General features: G+C 43.5%; 1 protein-coding gene and 1 pseudogene across 5 annotated transcripts in view; both read right to left on the reverse strand.

Annotated features, from left to right (window-relative positions):
- Window positions 1-11,110: 11,110 nt before the first annotated feature.
- Window positions 11,111-26,352, reverse strand: part of LOC136576940 (uncharacterized) — a 91,601-nt gene continuing 76,359 nt past the window's right edge. For 4 of the 5 annotated variants that reach the window (XM_066576590.1, XM_066576588.1, XM_066576587.1 and 1 more), the window contains 3 exons: window positions 13,233-13,285; window positions 12,016-12,101; window positions 11,111-11,933 (listed from right to left, as the gene is read on the reverse strand). In XM_066576590.1, coding sequence (XP_066432687.1) covers window positions 11,460-11,933; window positions 12,016-12,101; window positions 13,233-13,285 — 613 coding nt within the window. In that variant the 3' untranslated portion in view covers window positions 11,111-11,459. Of the gene's footprint in view, window positions 11,934-12,015; window positions 12,102-13,232; window positions 13,286-17,718; window positions 17,854-26,352 lie in introns of those variants that run through there. The other variant, XM_066576586.1, reaches the window with a different exon arrangement.
- Window positions 17,789-24,539, reverse strand: LOC136576939 (serine hydroxymethyltransferase, cytosolic-like; annotated as a pseudogene).

Genomic DNA, 26,352 nt, shown 5'->3' on the forward strand with positions numbered 1-26,352 from the left:
ACGCTTCTTCTATGAGAAGTCGAGGAAGATGATGATGACTTACCATCTAGAAGCGCTGGCAGCGTTTGGACATGTGACCTGGTAACAGAGAAGAGGGGCACTGAGGCTCCCCACAGCGCTAGTCCGGAATATAAGCACTCAGTCCTCGCTGTTCCTTATCTTTCTCCTCCCCTGCCCTAATCTAGCAACCGAACATCACACCACCCTCAGCCGTGACAAAGTAACATCAAGCTGTACAAATGCTATATAGAGGACGTGCTTTTTATGTGGATGTTTTTTTTGTTTAAGATTTTAATGCTTTAATTACATATTTAACCAGAATGATTTTAAACTCTCAGGAAAAAGCTCTGCTTGAAGCGTCGAATATCTTGACATCGTACTGAATCCAAAACATTTTTTAAGCCCGCTGACACCAACAGCTTCCCGAGCTACAAAAGTGCCCACTATAAAAAGGGGAGCACAAATATACCTTACGTCTCGTTCAAAAGACTCCGACGGCCCTGGGAAGCTCTACTGGGTAAACGGATCCCCAACATCCCCAAACACACCCACAAATGGATGTCCTATTGCTTCCTAGCTGTACGGATCGCAGTCGCCCGCTCCTGGAGAAAAACCTCAGTTAGTATGGACTTTGTGAAAACTAAATTATCTTGGATCATGGTCAATGCGAAGCTGGCAGCCATTCTTATGGATCGGGAAGGGTTGTACAAAAAAACGTGGGCGTCCTGGTACCATTATTCGCAGACTATGCGCCTATGGATCCCAACAGCCAGAGCTTTGACCCTTCCAGGGCAGTCTAGTTAACCTTCAAGCATTTCATCTAGTCCCCCAACAGATTTATGAGGAGCATGGCTACAGCCAGGTTAATAGAATACATTAATTTTTACTTTTCCTTTTCAGGCTCACCCACATAATAAATCATATTACAGCCTCATCCCTTATTTCCCTTTCGTTTTTCCCTTATGTGTTCCTCTTGTGTTCCCCCACTCGTTACTTTCATTTATGGTTCTCTAATGTTTATACTGATTAATCTGATTAGAAGTTGCAGTAATTGAAGAAGTGAAAATTGACACTTTACTTTTATTTTACTTTGTATGTTTATTAAAAATTAAATCTGGCAATATAACTCCTGATGTATCTGTCCAATCTACTTGCTGCTGGACTTCACACATGACTGGAATGTTGGCATTCCTGATTGATATATTTTGGAACATCATAAAACCAATAAATATTTTGTTAAACAAAGACGGAATTGCACAAAAAATGAGAACTTCATCTTTCAAAGTAACACTATAAAGGAGAGGCTCAGACAAAAGGAATCCCCATATAGCCTGGTATCATCAGCATTCACTACATTTACTGAGGCAACTAATGAAACCCAACCAGATTGAAGAAAAGAGGAGCAGATGAGCAGGACCTCCAGGGATTTAGCCTCAGCCTCGTCACAACGTATAATCCCTCGCACTCCGCCATTCGGGAAATACTCAAGAAACGCTGGCCAGTCCTCCTACAGGACCCACACTTGGTAGATGTCATCCCGCCTGAGCCACGTATCACCTTTGGAAGGCAAAATCACTTAAGGCTGCGGTCACACGGGGCACAAATATCACGGTATGACCACAGTAGGTCCGCATAGAAATACTGCGAGATTTCCGCGGCAGAAATGCAGATTCAAAACCCCCGCCAATCAGCATGGGTTTTAAAGCAGCTTCACCGCCTGTATTACACAGTGGCCAACTCTTCCCACCGAGAGGAGAGAGGCTGCCGCGGAAACGGCGATACAATTGTCATGTCGCGGCTTTGAATTCCGGCATATCAATTTCTGCGTGGCTTGGCCACATCGGCTTCTCCACAGTGGATACCTTGAAAGAAAAAGCTCCGGCAGCATCCAAGGTGCAATTTCAATATCCAAAAGGTTTTATTTTTCCATCACAAGAAACATGCAGGCAACGTTTCGGCCATGTTGGCCTTTGTCAAGCTCATCCAAACTGTGTGTGGATAAGATTTTTGCAAATCTCATCCACTTTGCTGGTTAGGCTTGGACTTACGATTGCCGGAAGATTTCCGTACGGAAAGCTAGCACGGAAATTCTGCGACAATTCGGCCCCGTGTGAACCCAGCCTAAGAACAGTCTAGCACCAAGCAGACTGAAAGTAGCCAAGATGAACGGACACATTGCTAACAGTTCTTCCTAGATATAGTTGGTTGTTTTAGGCCCCCTGTCCACGGCAGTTTATTTGCCAGCGGTAAACCGCCGGCGAATCACGCCGGCCGATGCTTCGCATAGCATTGCTTTGGAAAGCGCAGCACCTGTCCACGAGTGGATAATCATTGCGATTCTCCGCTCGCAGCGGGCAATTCGCAGCATGCTTTGATTTGCCCCGATTCTCCGCGGTCAGCCTATCTATTAGATATACCGCATCGCCCGTTGACAGCCGGCCTTAGATGTATCAAGAAGAACTGCAAATGCTGCTCAAGTATCGTAAACAGAACCACGTAATCTTTGATTTACACTACGGCCGAAAATTGTAAAATACGGTTGTTCACTAATTGTTCTTTGGACTAGCTTCTGTCTGCTCATATATATGTCCTCCTTGGAAGTTGAGATGTGATTTGGGTTAGCTGCATCGGTGGTCAGAGCTGGGAGTGTAATTAAAGTCTTCACTCCCATTCAAATCAATCCAAGAAAAAAGTTTTATCGTAAAAAATAAAGGACACGCAAAGTAAAAAAACAAACAAAAAAAACAACTTTTCCTATAATTATAATAAAAATGTCAAAACAAAAAAACCCCCAAAACATAACACCAGAGTTGCACTCTTTTGGTCACCCTGTTTCCAAGTAAAAATATAATAAAAAGCGATCAGAAAGACACATGTGCTCCAGTCATGCCAGTCAGAAGATGCAGAAGATGGCAACAAAAAATCTATAAAGTAGTACAAGAAAAAAAATCTGTAAATAAATGTGGTATTATCATAATCCTACTGACCCCCATAATAAAGTTACCATGTTATTTTTGCTGCGGTTTGTATGCCCCTAAAACAAGATTTTGGGTCAGGGACATGCGTGTGAGCTCAGCTGACACGCGAGAGGAGCTTTGCAACAAAGGTCACAAAAACCGTGAGTCCATCTGGGCACACAGTTCAGGCCACATTCTTCAGCTCCACCCTCCAGCTACTGAGGTGAGCTTGCAGGGGTCATCCTCAGGGGTTGCCGCTGCCCGCTGATCTCCGCAAGTGGAATCGGGGCCTCCTCTCTCCACTTCTGGCGACTCTGGCAGTGTCACTCCGGACTGCCAACGCTTAGGAAATGCTGCAAGGGTGGTAGCGCTGTTCGCTGGAGCACCTGTGCTCCCTGCTACAGGCGGGAGACCTGCTGAAGTTCAGGCAGTGCCGCGCTGAGACAGTGCTATAGTACCACTGTAGTGACACAGAGGGTCCTACAGGGTAAAAAAACAGGTAACAAATCCCAAACATACATACTATGAGCTCCTAGGGAGACATAGGAGGCATCCTGTGGGAGTAAGACGTTTTTCTCTACACTTCGGGTTAGAAAATAGTCTGCCCGGCAACAGCTCATCCTGATTGACTGTCTATTAGTAAATTCCCTGATGGGTGGAGATAGAGGAGACGAGTCAAGTCCGGGAAAGTGAGCAGGGTGTAGGAGTCAGAGAGAGAAAGAAAAGTTCGGGAAAACTACAGGAAGGGGGAGTGTGTCGTTGGAGATGAAGGAGACAGGAGGCAGAGAGATGAGCTGCCGCGACTAAACCGTTACCGGAGGTTGGGAGGTGAAAGAAAGTGACCGGAAACACTGAAAAGAGTAGAGTACAGGAAGGAAAAACCTGCGAAGTGTAAACTTCTCCGTAAAACTAAGAGAAAATGGAAGTGTAGTCGGCCCGGCACTAGTCCCTCCATACTGTTAGTCAAAAAAAAAAAAGAACCTTCCGGAGTATAATCCCAGATAACAGACTGGTGGGTTCATTTATCCAAGCAAAGCAAGGAGTCAGTAGTGGTTGTATGCTACTGTTACCTACAGGAAGACTGTACAAGTTACTACTGTGTCAAAATCTGCAAAGTGCATTATTCAAGAGACTGTTTTACAAAGTGTTGAGTAAACTGTGTACCTTCGGGTTACCCCTAATGTACCGTGGATTTGTCTCATTATTCGTACGACATCAACATAAGTCCACTTTCAAAACGTACTGGCATCACGAATTGACAAGCCCCTTAAACATACAGTAGTTTATTACAATCTGTATACTGCATGAGTAGTTCCCAGAGACGGAGTAGACACCATCATTGACCACGCAAAAGCTAGCACCTCCACTCAGGCTACCTGCACCCTTCTGCTCACTGCACCGTGTCAGCAGCATATCCTCGCTGGGGATTCTCCTTCACTGGAGGATGCTGATCTTACTACACCAGGCTGCACTTCAGCAATAAGGCAGGGGATCCTGGCCATCCCCGACTTCCCACAGCCTGTTGGTGCCCCATAATAGGATTCAGGAGACCCAGGAAAGCCCTAAATTTGTTTGGGACTGCGCTACAAGCTATCTCTACAGGAGGCCTGCTTTTCATACACTTTCTTTTCTATTTTATGAGCAATCACTGCCGCCATCTGGTATAAATGAATGAATCTACATTTCCATATATAATCTAGGGACACTTTTCATAATGATCTAAAGCACCATGTTATAAACATTTCAAGCAGGGGTTCCTTCTCCTCCAAGTTTGCCAGTCTGACTCTCTGGGGTACCGGTTTCTTTTCATACCCTATTTTAGACATAATAATGACAAAGATAACAAGAAACAAAAAGAGAGGCGCTAGACCTTCTAAATTGACATATTTTATTGTAGCTGCAGCCAACCCACAACAGGGAGCGGACAACACTGACCGTCGGGTCGTCTTCTACACCTCAAGCATAGCAAACAAAGAGACCCAGAACACCTTACCTAAGCAAGACATTAGACCTCAAGATGCTAGCTCTTCCTCTCCCTCCTCCCAAGATATGAGGACAAACTCCACTCCACCACACATTTCCTTCCTTATGGAACATAAATCCTCTACCTTGTTTAACGAAGAAAGAAGTGTAGTGGCCAGAAGTCTATGTTGCTGGCCCTCCATAAGTGTCATACATGTAATGTCTTTTGTAGGTGCGCCGTGCAAAAGTGTCTTGTCATTCTGTTATGTGTATTGAACAGCTGCAGCAAATGGGGAGATGCTTGCAACATATCAATTTGTCTTGTCCCGTGGTGAGAGTGAAGATATAAATATGAGTGCTTGGAGTTTTGACAGGGGTTCTGCTTGGTTCTTCAATTCTGAGAGTTGTATTTTGAGAGTGCCAGCCACATGGGAGTACCTTCAACTCCCATGTGGTGAAGAATGGAGAAGGAAGAGCGGTTCCCGAATATCTGTATGCTAGTGATCATGCCGTAGTTAGCCCCAAGAGAGAGAGAGAGCATGAGCGTGTTGGTGGCAAGTTAAGGCTAAGTCCCTGTGCAGAGGTACTTTAATTCTGGTGTTCCTACGCGGCCTCCTGTGCCTCGGGATCACCCATAGAGGTACTTTAATTCTGCTGTTCCTACGCAGCCATCCTGCACCTCGGGATCACCCATAGAGGTACTTTAATTCTGCTGTTCCTACACGGCCATCCTATGCCTAGGGATCACCATCTAGAGCTGCTATAATATTGTTGTTTGTCTGCAGGTCCGTTCTGTGTAAACTGTGCCTTTCATCCAGTGTTTATATGAAGTAAAGTTCTGCCAAGCCCTGACCGTTCCCAGGGACCTGAGGTACGTTATTCCAGTCTGCAGCTCAATTATTTACTGCCAAGGGTCATTCCGGTGGATAATGAAATGGTGGCGTCACCAGTGACAACCCATATACCTGTTCGCAAAGTTATCTGGCCATCTCTTTCCGAGGGGTGCCCGGAAAAGGCCCAGCGCTGCCCTGGCTACGTGCATCCCTCTGGGAGGGAGTATGGTTCACTATGACCAGTGTCCATCTTGACTTCCCAGCTCCTCAACGTACGCCCTGTGTCCGGGGGTCACCCTACGGAACGCTGCAGCAGCAGAACATATTTCACCTGAGACACTAAAAGCTATGTTTCATGACCTTAAAGACACCATTCAAAAGATAATAGAGAAACCATTTCCTCCATTCACAGCGATATCATGGCCATAGGTGAACGTTCTTCACACCTTGAGGAGAAGATGGAGGATTTTGTGACGGCTCACAACACACTAGTGATGCTCACAATGAGGCACAGAATGACATTGCAGCAATAACATTGAAGCTGCAGACTTGGAGGATAGATCGAGGAGGAATAATAGAAGATTCAGAAACATTCCAGAAACCGTTAATGACTCTCAGCTCATAGAATTCTTCACAGATCTCTTCGCCGCTTTTATTTCTGATGCTCAACAATCCGACCTCCTGATTGACAGAGTTCATAGAGTACCCAAACCTAAAACTATACCTGCAGGAGCACCCAGAGATGTACTCACAAGGTCAGATTTTTTCCAATCGCAAGGAAGTTCTCCTAAGGCTGGGATCTCACAGGGCGGAATCCCGCCAGAAATCTTGCAGTTTGGCCGCAGCAAAAAAAGCGCAAGATTTCCAACGGGAAAGTGCTGCTTCAAAACCTGCGGCACTTAGCTGTGGGTTTTGGAGCAGCTTGCTCGCATGCTTTTGCGTTGCAGCTGGCGCTCCTATAAAGGAGAGCGCTACCGCAGCGGGGAAAAAAATTGACATGCTGCGGCCAGGGGATCTGCACCGCAGTGCTGGCTTCTGCCAGCATTGCCACAACGGATTGGCCATTCCATGTGGACAAGATTTTTGAAAAAATCTCGTCCACATGGCTGGCTAATCCCGGGATTAGCGTCCACAGGCGGATTTACCGCAGTGAAATTCCGGACTGAAAACCGTGGCAAATTTGCGCTGTGTGAACCCTGCCTAAAGGCTCAAACAAAAACCTCCCAGACCCCTTCCAGCAGATCTCTATTTTTTCAGACCCATCACCTGCCACACTAGCTAGAGGCAGAGAATCTGAAAATTTACAACATTTCTAAGAGAAGAAGAAATACCCTACAAATGGGGCTTCCTGATTTTCAGAAAAGGAATTATACACAATACCTCTTCTCCTAAGGAAGCGGAACCCATGTTCTCAATAGAAACTCAGAAAAATTTGGAGATATACTTCCATTTAAATGACATCAACGATACTTCGAGTCCATCTAAACAAATCCCTGGGATCGGATGGTCTATCTAATGAATAATAGTTCTTAGTATTATTTATAGTCCCAGTGTTTCTGGTGACACAATGTGCCACTTATAATATAGTGAATGACATCATCACATGTAACTCACTGAAGGACCTGTGATAAGGGTTGGAGTTGGTCAAAATCGAAGGACCTGTGATGATGTCACTATTGTGTGATCAGGGGCGGAGCATGTAACTTACTCTCCATGACGGATCTTTGATGTTGTCACAGTCATGTGATCAGGGATGGAGCATGTAACTCCCTCACTCACAAACAATTGGTGGTTAGTACTTTCATTATAAAAAATCTGCCAGCAGTCTTGCCTCATATCTTTTAAAAATCTTTAACCACGCAGTTCAAAAGGACTCCTTTCTCTATGAAATGCTAAACACATCAATTATCACACTCTTGGAAGCAGGTAAACCGCACGCTATTCCTGGAAATTGTAAGCCCATTTCTTTATTAAATTCTGATATAACATTTTTTGCCAAGATTTTGGCCACACGACTCAGAAACATTCTACCAAGCTTATTCCAAAACCGATCAAGTAGGCTTTATGTCAAACAGACCCGCTTCTGATGCAACCAGATGATTTATTCAGTTGGTTATATGACTTCAACTTTAAGGCCCCCTGTCCACGGATGTGATTTCGCAGTCAGTAAATTGCCAGCGAATCACGTCGTCTGAAGCTTTCCAAAGCATTGTTATGGAAAGCGCCGGCCCCGTGTCCATGAGCAGAGAATCATTGCGATTCTCCACTTGCGGCCGGCAATTTACAGCATGCTGCGAATTGCCACGATTCTGTCAGATAGGCTGACCGGCGGAGATTTGTCTGCGGCTCCTGCTCCCGGGCATCGTCCGTGGACAGGGGGCCTAAACCCCTTTTTTTACTTGCAAATTTTTAAGAGTTCTTCAAAACATTCTATGGGATTTTAATTAGTATCAATGAAAAATGCAGCTTGTCACACACAAAAAACACTCGGCCAGCTATGTGAATGGGGAAAGAAAATTCAGGATTTTTTTGAAAGTATGGAGGAGAAATGACCGCCCATTTACACGGGCCGACAGTTGCTTGGTTTTTACGTGACTCCAAGAGGTGAGCAATTTCTTGCTCAGTGACCTGTTGGTGGTCGAGTATACATGGGGCTACCATCGCCCCAAATCGCTCTTTGCATCGACGATTTGAGTGATAATCAATTAATCACCCATGTAAAGATACCTTTAGGCCCAATGTCCACAGGCAGATTTGATTTGCGGAATCTGCACGGGGCACCCGCACTTCAATATACACATGCAATGGAAGCCGTCCAATCTGTGGCCCGTCCGCAGCAAAGCAGGAGTAAAAAAAACCCCAAAACTATATTGCGCATGTGCGTGGCCAGCAGTTCTGCACACATATACAGTGCAGAAAAAAGAAGACAGGCACAGATATGCAGGGTCGCCGGCTGGGGGCAGGTTCAGATTTCGCTGTGGGCTTCCGCATGTGGAATCCGACCCGCCCATGGACTTGAGGCCTTAAGTTGTTTTCATGTAGCATTTCCTGTCCAGCTCTGGCTCCACCCCAGGTTTCCGTCTTCGGTGCAGAATGCTGTATAGGGACTGAAACCAGGATGGAGCCAGGACAGAACCATACGGCTCAATATGTGAGGAGGAGGAGACCTCTTTGGTCTGTATTTCGCATGGTTTCCATCCCTGTCAGTCTTTATAGCTGGATAGAAAAGCGCTGATTATGATGCTTTTCCATCCAGCCTTAAATGCTGACAGGGAATGAAGGTAATTGGAGTTAAGTGGCCCTACTGAGATTCCTACACGGGGCCCCATCTACAAGGAATTAAAGATTTCATAAATGTTACAAATGGAAATGTTTATACGGTTAAATTAGTGTAGAACTAAACAGGAGCTGTAACTTCTATGTGGACCTTGTAGAATTAAAGGGTAGCTGTCACCTTCTATAAGAACCATAAACTAAGTATGATGCTTGTAGGACAGGTCCTGCGGAGTCCCGGGATGTAATGTTTATACTTACCCGGCTCCCCAGGAAGTCAATGCTCCATCTATCAGCGTGACTCTTCATTCAGTCTGTGTGCGCACTCCCATAGAGAACAGTCGAGCGTGTGACAGCGCGGGAATGGGGAGTATATACATTACATCCCCGGACTCCGCCGGACCTGACCTATAAGCATGTATCTTAGTTTATGGTGCTTATAGGAGGGGACAAGTTCTCTTAATAGATTTTGTATGAGATGGGAATAATGGGTCTGACTGGGCATGAGCTGCGATACCAGATGCAACATATTAACAAGAGTGGCGCTGTTTCTAGATAAAAAGGCCCCTTTTACCCAAATCTCACACATTTCTTTCTTACTAGTATAAACGAGACGGCACACAGGATATATTTCTAAGGTTGTTTATTTCCACTATATACTTTTATTATATCGCTAGTATTATTACACTGTTTTCCTATCACTATTGTTATAATATCACTAGTTTTATCATTCTACTATTATTATTCCATCACTATTATTACTATTATGTTATTGTTACTCTAACGCTATTATGTTGTATATGAAGCTATCAGACTACTGCTAGAATCATTAGACCATTTTTTACGCCATCACTAGTATTATAAGGTTACTGTTATTATCAGTGTACTATGTTGTTCTTTTACTAATTCTAAGATGCCTATCCCTAACATTGTTGATCCAGAAGAAGGCGAAAAAACCCTGGACACATTCAGCCAATTGGTGACCAGGGAAAAAGTCCTTCTTGACCCCGGGAAAAGGCGATCAGTCCTAGAACCCCGGATCAAAGCCCCTAAAGCAATGAACAAATTCCTGGCTGATATTAGATTATAAATACTATTATATTATGATTTTAAGAGTATTATTACTATTATTTATATTACTAATATTACATTATTACTTACCGTATATGCTAATACTACTAATATTACATTATTACTTATATGCTAATACTACTGATATTCCACTATTACTAATATCACGCTATACCTAACCCTAAAACTTTAGATCCAGAAGAAGGCGAAAAAACCCTGGACACATTCAGCCAATTGGTGACCAGGGAAAAATTCCTTCTTGACCCCGAGAAAAGGCGATCGGTCCTAGAACCCCGGATCAAAGCCTCTAAAGGAATTTACAATGTTTACGATTTCCTATTATTTAACCTACGACTAATATTATTACATTGTTTATACAGAAGGTAATTATTTTTTATAATTACTAGTATTACACTATTATTACGCTTGCTTCTACTATTAATACTCCACTATTAGTAATATTACACTAACCCTAACGCTATAGTTATTGATCCAGAAGAAGGCGAAAAAACCCTGGACACATTCAGCCAATTGGTGACCAGGGAAAAATTCCTTCTTGACCCCGAGAAAAGGCGATCGGTCCTAGAACCCCAGATCAAAACCTCTAAAGCAATTAACAAATTCCTAGTTAGTATCATATTATAAACCTTATTAAGGCTATTATATTATGATTTTAAGATTATTATTACTATTGTTTATAATGACCAATATTCCACTATTATTACTTATATGCTAATACTATTATTATTCCACTATTACTAATATCACACTATACCTAACCCTAAAACTTTAGATCCAGAAGAAGGCGAAAAAACCCTGGACACATTCAGCCAATTGGTGACCAGGGAAAAATTCCTTCTTGACCCCGAGAAAAGGCGATCGGTCCTAGAACCCCGGATCAAAGCCTCTAAAGGAATTAAGAAAATTCCTAACTGTTATTCAATTATAAATACTATTTTATTATCATTTTAAGAGTAATACTACTATTGTTTCTTATTACTAATATTACACTGTTATTACATGGATACTAATATTACACTGTTATTACATGTATACTAATATTACACTGTGCCTAACCCTAACATTGTTGATCCAGAAGAAGGCGAAAAAACCCTGGACACATTCAGCCAATTGGTGACCAGGGAAAAATTCCTTCTTGACCCCGGGAAAAGGCGATCGGTCCTAGAACCCCGGATCAAAGCCCTTCCTACTGTTATTGCTGATCTTATTATTTTTATTATTCTACTATTAATTTATTTTTGTTACTATAATTACTATTATAAATATTATTATTATATTATTATTACTATTATAAATATTATTATTATATTATTATTACTATTGCTGATGTTACTGCAATAGTTCAGAGGTGGAGGGTTCTTCGCAGGATCGTCCACATGATGTTCCTCTTGCCCCACATGCGGGGGCTGCCATGGTGGATGGAGCGCTGCCTGATCCTGCTTCTTCTCAGTGACCGGTCCTGAATCCCTCTCAGTGGGTCAGATGGATCACCACTGTTGGATTCCCGGTCCTCTTCGACCTCATCCTCAAGATCTTCTTCCTCTCTTTCCTCCTCCTCTACTTCCTCATCCTGAATGTTATTATCGTCTTCCTCTCCTTCCTTTTCCTTCTTCTCCTCTACTTCCTCATCCTCAATGTTCTCCTCATTTTCTTCCTTCTTTTCTTCCTCATCTTCATCCTCCAGCCCCTCACATAGCATGTGAGCGATGGCTGCTCTTGCTCGCAGTGCCAACTCTACCTTTGTTGGTCTTGGTCTGATGATTTCACGAGTTGGCCGATATTGTCTCTGGGCTTCAGGGTTTGTTGGCATGAGGCGCTTAAAATAGAGTGGATCAGTAATTTGTGTGCTCAGGTGACTACATATATACATGTCCATGATAGCTGGCACGTTTACTCACCTCCTTCTTGAAGAGAGGGGACGGCAGGAGTTGCATACATTTCGTCACCAGTCGGAACTCCTCCGCCGACGTGACGCTGGCATAAGCTGAAGAGAGAGAACAAGCAGATAATGAGCTCAATCATGAATGTAGAGGAAGAGGCACAAAACTGACCAATATATGTAACCTGCTCGCTGCTCAGAGTGTGACGGATAAAGGTCAGTTAGCAGCCATCCGTTCTATCTCCACCCTGTACTACATGGTCACCAGTTTCAATATCCAAACCGGCTGCAATTACCAATCCCCAGGACAATATGTTTTAGAGAAGTGGTTGTCCATGTGGGCAATCTTTTACAATCTGAGCTCACCACTAAGATCAAGTTCACAACTGCTGTGTGCCTTGTGTCCTCACTGCATCAATCAATAAATGTGCCAAACATATCCATCAGGATCCACTCACCCAACAGAGACCAAAAGAGCCTCCCTTCAGCCTCTGTTGGGTCAGTAGATCTCAGTACCATTTTTGAGTCATGGAATCGTATGGTAAACAACACAACTCAATATACACCTATACAAGAGAAATCTATATATACCACCCTGTATATGTTTTATTAAAGTGGGAGCCTATAAGCTACATATCCCAGGGTATTCCTATACATCGGAAGGTATTCCAGCCTTCCATCAGTGGTTTATGTTGGTCAGAAACGCTCTTTTCTCCTTAGGGAGAGCAACTATATACTATAAATAAGTGAGGAGACTCAAATGGCCACGCACGCTCCTCTGGGTAATATGCAAATAAGGGAGATGGAATAAATCCTCCACAGTGCCACCTACTGCCTTTCAGTAGGTGGCACTGTGGAGGATTTATTCCATCTCCCTTATTTGGTTTATGTTGGAATCAATTGTACCAGCAGGGCACTTGACTGTATATACCGTCTAATGTACAAACCCTTAAATGTGGCTACATAAGAGGACATAAACCAAAAAAGGAAAACGCCTATCACACCATAATATAAAACAATATCTTTACTGTAATCACAAATTCATGAAATCATAAATGAAAATACTTTACCCATGCAAGGGGGCGCCCCAGACGAAGGCAGCTGTTGTGCCAAAACATGTTGGGTGCACCCTGAACCCTTGCTTGGGTTAATTATTTTGCCCCCTGCCTACCTGTTGTCATGGCCCTGGGAGAGCTATCCCTGACAGCAGATGATAAAGACAGTGAAGAGTCTTACCTGATCCAAAGCCGAGGCTGCTAATCTCTGTAGACCACATTGTTTCTGATAATCTGCATCACATCCAAAGCACAAAGAAAAAAGTGGTGAGAAAAGTTCTTCCGGCACAAGTTACTATATGTAATGTGTAACGTACCAAACCCCCGGGCCGGCAGTGTGGTTAGTGCTGTGGTCTTACCGCACTGGGGTCAAATTGACTAAACCCCCTGCATACCAGTATATTTGGGGTAAGTCGACGGACAGCACATGGCCCGTTATAGGGCTATGAGCACATGTACATTGACAGATTTTCACACAGATCAATCATCTGTGGCAAAAAAAACTCATTACATGCTGTTTTCCTGTCCATATCACAGACATGAAATAGCATATGCCAATGCATGTAGGTGTGCTGTGCCCGCTTACATCAGATAGCACATGGACAGCGTGCTGTCTAATGCACGTAGTACCTGAGTCTCTTGGATGTAACTATCATTCATAGCTAGTGTGTGCCTTTCCTTCAGACAACATCTGCATTGAGTTTGTATCTTTTTCCTCAATAGGCAGGCTGTTAAAATATAGTATAATGCAATACCATTATATTGCATTATACTGTATGAGCGATCAGAAATCCGCAAGTTCACTTTACCCCACTTACAAATTTTTAGAGCTATGCTGCATATACAGAACATATATACACAGAGAGCTATGCTGCATATACAGTACATATATACACACAGAGCTATGCTGCATATACAGTACATATATATATATATACATACACAGAGCTATGCTGCATATACAGTACATATATACACACAGAGCTATGCTGCATATACAGTACATATATACACAGAGCTATGCTGCATATACAGTACATATACACACAGAGCTATGCTGCATATACAGTACATATATACACACAGAACTATGCTGCATATACAGTACATATATACACAGAGAGCTATGCTGCATATACAGTACATATATACACAGAGCTATGCTGCATATACAGTACATATATACACAGAGAGCTATGCTGCATATACAGTACATATATATATACACAGAGCTATGCTGCATATACAGTACATATATATATATACACAGAGCTATGCTGCATATACAGTACATATATACACACAGAGCTATGCTGCATATACAGTACATATATACACACAGCTATGCTGCATATACAGTACATATATACACACAGAGCTATGCTGCATATACAGTACATATATACACAGAGCTATGCTGCATATACAGTACATATATATATATATACATACACAGAGCTATGCTGCATATACAGTACATATATACACAGAGAGCTATGCTGCATATACAGTACATATATACACACAGAGCTATGCTGCATATACAGTACATATATATATATATACATACACAGAGCTATGCTGCATATACAGTACATATATACACACAGAGCTATGCTGCATATACAGTACATATATACACAGAGCTATGCTGCATATACAGTACATATACACACAGAGCTATGCTGCATATACAGTACATATATACACACAGAACTATGCTGCATATACAGTACATATATACACAGAGAGCTATGCTGCATATACAGTACATATATACACAGAGCTATGCTGCATATACAGTACATATATACACAGAGAGCTATGCTGCATATACAGTACATATATATATACACAGAGCTATGCTGCATATACAGTACATATATATATATACACAGAGCTATGCTGCATATACAGTACATATATACACACAGAGCTATGCTGCATATACAGTACATATATACACACAGCTATGCTGCATATACAGTACATATATACACACAGAGCTATGCTGCATATACAGTACATATATACACAGAGCTATGCTGCATATACAGTACATATATACACACAGAGCTATGCTGCATATACAGTACATATATATATACACAGAGCTATGCTGGATATACAGTACATATATACACACAGCTATGCTGAATATACAGTACATATATACACACAGCTATGCTGCATATACAGTACATATATACACACAGCTATGCTGCATATACAGTACTTATATAAGTTTTACAGGACATTATTTGGTACATTAAATGGTAACATTAAAAACTATAACCGCCAAGAAAAAAAATAAAACGACAAAAAAATAGGAACATTATGACACTTAGAAGGGGGAGACACAAAACATGAAAATGAAAAGGCAAAATAATGGCTGTGTCCTCAAGGGGTTAAAGATGGGTTCCTGCTCTGTAAGACTGAGCGACCCTGTATTACATGACACCCAGTTATTTATATGATCACCATGTAGTGCTACACTAATCCTGCTGGGGGCAGTCACCTGGTGATAGCTGCACGGTCTATGTAATCAACTGATCACCAGCAGGTCTGTGCTATGAAAGGAGGGAACCCTGTGAATGGCACTAGGGGGCGCTATCCTCATATAATCAGATCATGTTAGTATACAGGACCCCCACTGTTGTCGGAGTAGGAGAGCTCAATGCCAATTGATTTAAGGAGGTTCATGAGCTCCATAGCGCCCTCAGAAGTTTAGAAAGTGACTACGACCCCCTGTTCATAGCACACCTAAAATACGAGACCCCACAAAATAAGTGGTATAGAGACAAAAATATTTGTTCATTACATAACCGCCCCGGCTCCACCCACAAGTCCTTATACCAGAGACGTCTTTGGGTTACAGCAGGATTATAATGCAATGGAGTCATGAGGAAATTCCTAGAACTCTGAATTAAAGGGGTTTTGCCAAGTTATAAAGAGCCCCCTCTCCATGGGATCCACAGGACGGGGTAACTTTATGATCAGCGGGGGTCCGACTGCTGGGAAACCCACCGATCCCGAGAACACAGTTCTGGTCAGTCCCTGGGTGAATGGAGCCATCGGCCCCCCACTGATAATTTGGGATACCTTTATACCTTGGCACAACCCCTTAGAACATAGAAGAGACATCATTCCATTACCTGAGATCACGCAGAAACGTGCGGGTGTCCGTCGTCACTCACTGCTGAGCTCTAACAGACTGAGCACAAGTGACAGTTGGAAGACTTTCAAACACCAATGCTGCGATCCTATTGGTCGGTCACGGATGCTGTCGCCATGGTGACAGATGTAGCTGCCGATTCACTATATGGATATCCTTATATCAAGGCGTCACATTTAGTGCTTTAACTACTGGAAATGTTTAGAGTTTCCGTTTTTTTCATCCTCTCTATCCAAGAGCTAGAACTGTTTTATTTTACAACTCATCACTCTCTGCTGGTTTGGTTTTGCAGGACAAGTTGTACTTTTTAATGGTAACATTTAATGTGCCGTATAATATATACATTTTTCAGTGCAGTGAAATGGAAAATAATTCATACATGCTATTTTTCGGGGGGGGGGGGGAGGGGGGGGGAGGTTGCTTTTGTAGTGTACATAGTGACTTAAAAATGACCTTAACTTCATTCTATATGTCAGTACCATTACAGCGATTCTATATTTATAGAGTTTTTTACGTTTTACTACTTAAAAAAAATTTTAAAAAATCCCCTTTTTTAAAAAAGAAAAAAATGCTTTCTGTTATATTCTGACATCTTTACTCTTCCATCGATGGGGGTGAGGTCTTGTTTTCTGCAGAGCGAGCCGTAGTTTTTAATGCTACCCTTTTTGAGTACCGGCAACTTTTCATCACTTTTTATTTATTTTTATTGTGCAGTGGGGTGACCAAAAATGCTATTTCGGCATTATGTATTTTTCTTTTTTGACAGTGTTTACTGTGTGAGATAAAAAATGTGATACTTAGAAAGTTCAGGCTTTTTCAGATGCGGTGACGACAATTGTGTTTATTTTTTATCATTTTGTGGAAAAATGAGAAAAGGATTTTTTTTTAAATTTTCCACTTATTTTTTTTTTACATTTTATTTCACTTAAATTGTACATTTTTGTGTGTTCTTAAGGGACATGAACTTGCAATTGTTTAATCACTTCTACAATATACTGCAATACTTCAGTACTGCAGTATATTGTATTTTTTACATTTACATATTAAGGCCTGCAAAGGCAAGGATTAATATGAATAAAGGGGTTGTCCCAGTTGTACCACCTCTGCATAACCCCTTCCCCATGCACTAACATACCAAACAGTCAACCCCGGTGACAGAGACAGAAAGTATTTGCATTATGCAGGCAGATGTCTCTTATGTGTATCTGACAATTTCTGCACACAGTTCCTGTTTTTCGTGCATGAGGGTCTCCACACAAGGACCAGTGCTGTGTGCTTGCCCCCAGGTTAAAATTTGGCAGACAGCCCTTGAGTGTCATTCTAATGCAAAAGAAACCTCTTGGACCAGTGTGTATGGCTGTTGTAGCATAACAATACCAGTAGAGGGAGCTCTTAAGGACCATACTAGTTTGCAATGTAACCCCTAAGCGTCACGCTGCCGTTAGTCATTAAGAAAATATCCAATTCTGACAAATACCGATCTAATAACAACCTGGAAGCATTCCTGTGTGACTGGCATCCTAGAGATCGCTTGAGGGTCTTCATAGGTACATCTAGATTTCTCCACGGCTAATGAGTCATGTGACCACAATGCACAAATTGGACTTCTAAATTGAATAATTGCTACTGGTAGATTCTTCTTGTAAAGCCGCTTCTCGATTGGTCTGTGAATGAGAGATGAGATTTATTAAAACTAGTGCGTTAAAAACGCAGATGATCGGCCCACAGCAACCAGATCAGCACTTACTGTTCAGAGGCCTCGGGCCCTTTGGAAGGGTTGTTATAGGCAACGGCTCCATTATTTATTTCAACGGCTTTAATAAAAAGCTTTTTTACATTACAGATTTAATTTACTATCATTTCTGCTCAGCTACCGCGGATACACACACCCAAACCTGCATGTGCAGTTATATATCAGGCCATCCAACAGGGGGCAGTGACGGCTGCAAATAGTTTTATACATCAATCTGATTTTTTTACACTACAGGTATAGAGGATATATGTTTGATTGGTGGGGTCTAGTACTTATCATAAGAACAGGGTCCCATGCACCTCTTGAATGAATAAAGCAGCGGTCAGGCAACTGCTGGGGACTGCTGAGCACTTGTACTGGACTATGTTCAGTAGTCAAATTAAGATGAATCTGGCCCCTTATCTACAAGATTATACCTACTTTAAATACTGCCCCCTATGTACAAGAATATAACTACTATAATACTGCTCCTATGTGCAAAAATATATAACTACTATAATACTGCCCCCTATGTACAAGAATATAACTACTATAATACTGCCTCCTATGTACAAGAATATAACTACTATAATACTGCTCCCTATGTACAAGAATATAACTACTATAATACTGTCCCCTATGTACAAGAATATAACTACTATAATACTGCTCCCTATGTACAAGAATATAACTACTATAATACTGCCTCCTATGTACAAGAATATAACTACTATAATACTGCCTCCTATGTACAAGAATATAACTACTATAATACTGCTCCTATGTGCAAAAATATATAACTACTATAATACTGCCCCCCTATGTACAAGAATATAACTACTATAATACTGCTCCCTATGTACAAGAATATAACTACTATAATACTGCTCCTATGTGCAAAAATATATAACTACTATAATACTGCCTCCTATGTACAAGAATATAACTACTATAATACTGCTCCCTATGTACAAGAATATAACTACTATAATACTGCCTCCTATGTACAAGAATATAACTACTATAATACTGCTCCTATGTACAAGAATATAACTACTATAATACTGCTCCTATGTGCAAAAATATATAACTACTATAATACTGCCCCCCTATGTACAAGAATATAACTACTATAATACTGCTCCCTATGTACAAGAATATAACTACTATAATACTGCCCCCCTATGTACAAGAATATAACTACTATAATACTGCTCCCTATGTACAAGAATATAACTACTATAATACTGCTCCCTATGTACAAGAATATAACTACTATAATACTGCTGCCTATGTATAAGAATATAACTACTATAATACTGCCCCTTATGTACAAGAATATAACTACTATAATACTGCCCCCTATGTACAAGAATATAACTACTATAATACTGCCTCCTATGTACAAGAATATAACTACTATAATACGTACGTAAGGACTCCCCCGAGGTGAATGTGTTGTGCGCTATAACCTGCAGGACAGTCTACGGCCACTTCTTTCTTGATGAAACAATTGGGGATTTCGTACCTGGATGCTACAGATATGGCTTCTGCCGCAGCTGGAACAGGAAATCCCAGGGTTCATCTTCCAACATTACTGGTGAAGTGAGAAGTCAGCTCAATAGGCAACTACCAAACAGATGGGTTGGCCAGGCACATGGTGACGTCAGTGAACTGCTTCCTTGGCCTCCACGTTCCCCGGACCTTCCCTTGTATTTCTCTGGGGGAGTGTTACTGTTTATATGCCCCCCTTATCACCCACTATGTGTGATCAGTGGCATCACGGAAGCCATCGCATCAGTTGTGATTTGCTACAACATGTATGATCGGGCTCACACAGCCAAAAGCGTTAAGTGCCACAGGGCTCCTGCAGCGGTTTACTGGCCGTGATCCTATGTACGTCTGCGTATGGCGGCAAAATTGCACTGTGCATGGGCTTGTACTCACGCAGGCAGTCATAAGCAGTACACCTGGTTTTGGTTTTTTTGTTTATATTACCTATGGTGTTGCTTCGCGATGATGCATATACACACCGCCCATATGCAATATAATTGCATACGGGTGAGGGTATATACTCAACAATAGGTAACAATGGTCTTCACGCCACGAGGTTCAAATAATGTGTTAATCTTTCTTCTCCGAATTATTAGTATTTTGGTGTAGTAGAGAACTCTGATTCCAGCCACTGTAGCAGGATGCCGGCAGATTTAGTACTTTCCTATCACCACAAAATAAAGGGCACCAAATACGGTGAACTTCACACAATTCATCAGATACCTGATAAAGCATATTCCTGCAGCGGCTCTTAGTAAGGCTACTTGGGAGCATCTGCCATTCACGTTGGAGTTGTCTGAATGCAGCCCATGTGTAGGAACATCCACATAACATGAACTACTCACCTTGATGAATGAAATCTGCAACTTTCTTGAAGTCGTCTTCTCGGAATCCTCGGGAAGTCAGGGCAGGGGATCCTAAACGAAGGCCGCTGGGACGAAGAGCACTCTTGTCACCTGCCGAGGGCACAGATAGCGGAAAACATTCATCAATGACATGGTGCAGTCTGCGTGGCTTAGAAAGACTTCAAAATAGATTTCACATCCGAACCTCTGACTGACATTAATCAGGTTTAGTTCCTCGTGAATCCACAGGATACGAATTCGCTGCCCCGTTTCCATAGTTGTATCACTTACTTCACACCTCCAATAGAGCTGCACTCACCTGGGCAGGTGTTCTTGTTGCAAGCAATGGCGCAGGCTTCAAGGACCTTCTCTGCTCTTCCTCCATCTGTCTTCTTGTTCTTCAGGTCCACGAGGATGAGATGATTATCAGAACCTCCTGTGAAGTGACAAAGCATACATTTATTTCCAGTAATTCTGACAAAACAAGAAGCAGTTAGAGTTGTTTCAACCAAGTTAGAGGGGTTGTCCCACTTCTTGCCATTTGGCTGCAGGAAACAGATAGTTCCGTATACTGCACAGTGACTCGCAGTGATATAGGCCAAGTGTTGAACCATTCAATAAGACTTAGCATGCAGCACCAATCCAGGCCACTGTGCAATGTACAGCGCTGTCTGCCATCTAGAGAGACATACTCCGTGATGTCCCGCGGCGTTCTGGTCCTCTAGGACCTGACGCCGGCGCCTGTGCACAGGGCAAGGAGGCTCAGGAAATTTAAAAACTCTACTCCCGGCTAGTAGGAGTAGCTGAGAGCAGGGAGCTGTCACCAAGAGCAGCTGTATGCGGTTCTCAGTCACATGATCGCTGCTATCCAATGGATAACAGCGATCATGTAAAAGTTTAAAAAAAGTGTAAAAAAGTTAAAGTTTGTTTCATCTCCCCTCATGCATCAGATCCATGAGGGGAGATGAAATGATATACCTAGGGCCCCCGGATTTATCTGCAGACCTTACCCCGGCATCTGCGCCCGTGCCCATCTCCAAAATGGTGGACGCATGCACAAAAGCCGTGGATTGCCAGGGTAATCTAAAATCTCCCTGCTCCTGGCTACCAAATATAGCTGAGAGTCTGGAGTTTACACGTGAATGTCGCTATCCAATGGATAATGGCGATCACTTTAATTTAAAAAATAGTTATCGTTTCACTTTCCATCTCTGATCCGATCCATGAGGGGAGTTACGTACCTAAGGTCTCTGGTGAGGTTCCCCGATCTTTATCCGTGGTTCTCTCCCTAGCTTTGGCGCATGCACCAGTGCCAAAATGGCAGACGCAAGTGCAGTAGTTGGGGAGGGCCTGGGAAATGTAAAATCTCCTTGCTCCTGGCTACTAAAGGCAGCCGAGAGCCTGTAGCAGTGACCGAGGGCCGCGGTGAGCGGTCTCAGTGGATAATGGCGATCAGGTAAAAGTTAAAAGACAGTTGAAGTTTGATACTTTGTTCGGTTTGGGCCCCGTTGTGCATACAGACATACAATTAGGGCCACAATGGGCATGTCTTTGAAGACAGGACAAACAGGGGGATCCATTTTGGGGTGAAAGTCTTCATTCTGATGCGTGCTGTACAAAAAAAAATGTTTTTAAAATGACACAATTGCCAAAAAAATGAAAATCGCAATTTTTTCTTTCTTTGCTTAGATTCATTCAAAATCTGTGGGGTCAAAATATGCAGTACACCCCTAGAAGAATTCGATAAGGGGTCTAGTTTTCAAAATGGGATCATTTGTGGGGATTCTCTGTAGTTTGGGCTGCTCAAGGGCTCTACAAGTGGACAGTGGGGCCTCAAACAGAATGCCATGCTCTTTCAGTGTTTTACTTTGATTCCCTACATTTGGTATATACACATTTTCTTTTGGTTCCATGTTGTCTTTTTTTGAAGTGCCGCATGCTTAAGGTATGGCGTTTAACATACTTCTCTCTATAGGAAATAAACTAAAAACAAAAACAAAAAAACACTAAAGCCTCTAAAATAAAATCTGTCTCGTCTATTGGGGGACACAGCTTAGGACCATGGGGTATAGCTACTGCCACTAGGAGGCAGACACTAAGCAAGAAAGTGTGAGCTCCTCCTACCAGCTGTTCCCCTCCTGCAGGCACCAAGCTAGCCAGTTTGTACTTAAGCAGTAGGAGCAGCAAGTAGACAAGCGAAAACCATAAACAATGTAAGAGTTTAGAACCACATGTTGAAGGGGTGAGCTCTGTGACCTCTTCCTGAGGGCTTATTTACACGAGCGCATATCAGATGTCATTTTCATGGCTGGCTGCTACACGCTTTCATCTGAGCACCCCCCCCTCCCCCTCACCGACTGTTTCTCTCCTCCCCTCCAGCAGTTTCAATGGGAGTAGGCGGAACAGGGGAGGAGCTTCACCGACCCTTGTCCATAGCTAGCAATGGGAGTGGGCGGGACAGAGTGGCGCTTAGCTCTGCCCACATCCCACCCACTCCCATTGCAGACACCGGACTGGAGGAGAGAGGCAGAGAGGTGGTGAGGGGAGGGAAGGGGGCAACTGCTTAGATGGAAGCGTAGATCGGCTGGGCGTGAAAACCTGACCGGTATACACTCGTGTAAATAAGCCCTCAGCCTGTGATGTCACATTCATCCGTGCCATGACATTTATATAACTCATTCCCATTCAACTGAATGAAACTGAGCTGCAATACAAGTAACCAGCACTACACACTGCGCAACACCGTGTCTGGTATCCAATAAAGAGGCCGCAGCGCTCACCCAAGATCGCAGCCCCATTAAAAAGCTGATGCCAGAAGTCAGCCCACCCCACTGATTTGACAATATCGAATACCTAGAAAACCCCTTTAAACAAACCACTGATGTCACCGGGTGCCACATATTGCTTCGTGTTCCCCACAGAGTCCCTTAGTGTCAGACCTGTTCATGGTGAACAACCCGCTCATTGATGAGCAGTAGGGATTTCTTACATTCCCCCCGTGTATCGGCACATCTGCTCTGTAAAACATTCCCTTCTATAATATCATAATGCAGAAACTGTAACAAGTCTCACCAGTAACAATGTGATAACCGAGCTCTTCCAATGCACTTGCCAACGCCCGGCAATTAGAGAGAACCTGTTTCTGGTACAACCTGAACTCTGGGGTCATCGCTTGTTTTAGTGTCACAGCAATACCTGGAATAGATCACCATATGGAATATATCTGATGAAACCACACACGTTTGGTGGGTGGTGGATACACCATAAAGCCCATTAAATGTCGGTGGGTCGTACCTGCAATAGCGTGATTATGGGGGCCACCTTGTAGGCCAGGAAACACAGCTTGATTGATCAGGCTCTCATAATTGTACATCATTTCCTTCCCCGTCTTTGGATCCAGACTGCGGACGCCTGAAGAAATCACATCAGTTCAGCATTCGTAGAAGTTCCTCATTCCATCTCCCTGAGGAGGACAACTCACCCTTCCGGTAAAAGACAACGCCAGCTCGGCAGCCGCGCAGGGTCTTGTGGGTTGTGGTGGTCACAACATCACAGTGTTCAAAAGGAGAAGGCACGACTCCGGCTGCCACCAACCCGCTGATGTGCGCCATGTCAGCCATGAGAATAGCATTGTTTTCATCAGCTATCGCCCTCATCCGAGCATAGTCCAAATCCCGGGAGTAGCAGCTGACGCCTTAGACAGGGAAAGGAAAAATATCACAAGGTTCAAAACTCTTTATTGTAAACTTTTACAACAATGCAGGTGACACATTTGATGAATTGATGTAAATAGATGATGGAGGTTGTAGTACTCACCAGCAATGATCAGTTTGGGATGAAACAAGCGGGCATTTTCCTCTAGTTTGTCGCAGTCTATATAACCGGTGTTTGGATTCACCTGTATAAGAGTGTGAAACGCGGCCGCATAAATCATCTCATAATAGAAGAGCCGTATAGACAGAGTGCACGAAACCACTAAATAAGTGACATACAAGGATGTACTCCGTGTAACGGGCGTCACTAGAGCTCTGCAAGGACCCACAGCAATGGCTGCTTACCTAGTAAGGCATAGATTCAAAGAAGATGGATGTGGTGGAGATTTTCTTCTTGCCAGTCATGAAGCCCCCCATGGGGTAAGATGCCCCCATCAGGCAGGTTCAGTCCCATGATCCGTCCATGAGGCTCTACCAGAACCGTGTACACTGCAAAGTCTGCAGGGGAACCTGAAACCAGAAGATAAAAGTAGAATAAAGTCCATCAGGTGACGGATCCAGCTCTCCACAACACATTCACAATACCCCGGATGTCCACAGCTTCTGGCAACTTGTATTTAGTCAGGAGCGCGTACAAAAGACCCCCGTCTGTGATGGAAGTGTAGCCAGCCCTATATAAGTGACCCGGTCACACTGTAGTTTCTGCACAACGCCTGGTGAGGGCGCTGTTGGGCAGGGATAAGCAGTGAAGGGGACACAGTGCTAGATCAGTGCTGCAGTCACTTCATCCACCAGCGAGGAGCCCAGAGATGGTAAAGTGCCGACCTACATTACCAACATATCACCTGTGTATAATATAGGAATACTCCCTTAAAGCGACCCTCCAGCCCTGGACAGACGGCCGAACCGCTATGACTATCTGATGCACGTGTGTGTTAGTATGCAGCCGCAGTCTAAGGATGTGCTCACATGTGTGTTAGTATGCAGCCGCAGTCTAAGGATGTGCTCACATGTGTTAGTATGCAGCCGCAGTCTAAGGATGTGCTCACATGTGTGTTAGTATGCAGCCGCAGTCTAAGGATGTGCTCACATGTGCGTTAGTATGCAGCCGCAGTCTAAGGATGTGCTCACATGTGTGTTAGTATGCAGCCGCAGTCTAAGGATGTGCTCACATGTGTGTTAGTATGCAGCCGCAGTCTAAGGATGTGCTCACATGTGTGTTAGTATGCAGCCGCAGTCTAAGGATGTGCTCACATGTGTGTTAGTATGCAGCCGCAGTCTAAGGATGTGCTCACATGTGTGTTAGTATGCAGCCGCAGTCTAAGGATGTGCTCACATGTGTGTTAGTATGCAGCCGCAGTCTAAGGAGGTGCTCACATGTGTGTTAGTATGCAGCCGCAGTCTAAGGATGTGCTCACATGTGTGTTAGTATGCAGCCGCAGTCTAAGGATGTGCTCACATGTGTGTTAGTATGCAGCCGCAGTCTAAGGATGTGCTCACATGTGTGTTAGTATGCAGCCGCAGTCTAAGGATGTGCTCACATGTGTGTTAGTATGCAGCCGCAGTCTAAGGATGTGCTCACATGTGTGTTAGTATGCAGCCACAGTCTAAGGATGTGCTCACATGTGTGTTAGTATGCAGCCGCAGTCTAAGGATGTGCTCACATGTGCGTTAGTATGCAGCGGCAGTCTAAGGATGTGCTCACATATGTGTTAGTATGCAGCGGCAGTCTAAGGATGTGCTCACATGTGTGTTAGTATGCAGCCGCAGTCTAAGGATGCGCTCACATGTGTGTTAGTATGCAGCGGAAGTCTAAGGATGCGCTCACATGTGCGTTAGTATGCAGCGGCAGTCTAAGGATGCGCTCACATGTGCGTTAGTATGCAGCGGCAGTCTAAGGATGCGCTCACATGTGCGTTAGTATGCAGCGGGAGTCTAAGGATGTGCTCACATATGTGTTAGTATGCAGCGGCAGTCTAAGGATGCGCTCACACGTGTGTTACTATGCAGCCGCAGTCTAAGGATGCGCTCACACGTGTGTTAGTATGCAGCCGCAGTCTAAGGATGTGCTCACATGTGCGTTAGTATGCAGCCGCAGTCTAAGGCCTTAGTCAGACGGGCGTTTTTCGCGCGATTTGCGGGTCGCATGCTGGATGCGCATCCGCAAATCGCGTGACCGATGCGCGCAAGTCGCCCGCAAATCGCCCGAAAATCTGCTCCTAGCCGCGTTTCATTAGAAACGGGCCGAAGCTGTCCAGCGCATTGCATTCAATGGAGACGGC

The sequence above is a fragment of the Eleutherodactylus coqui genome, chromosome 8, assembly GCF_035609145.1.
Source record: "Eleutherodactylus coqui strain aEleCoq1 chromosome 8, aEleCoq1.hap1, whole genome shotgun sequence".
Taxonomy (NCBI): domain Eukaryota; kingdom Metazoa; phylum Chordata; class Amphibia; order Anura; family Eleutherodactylidae; genus Eleutherodactylus; species Eleutherodactylus coqui.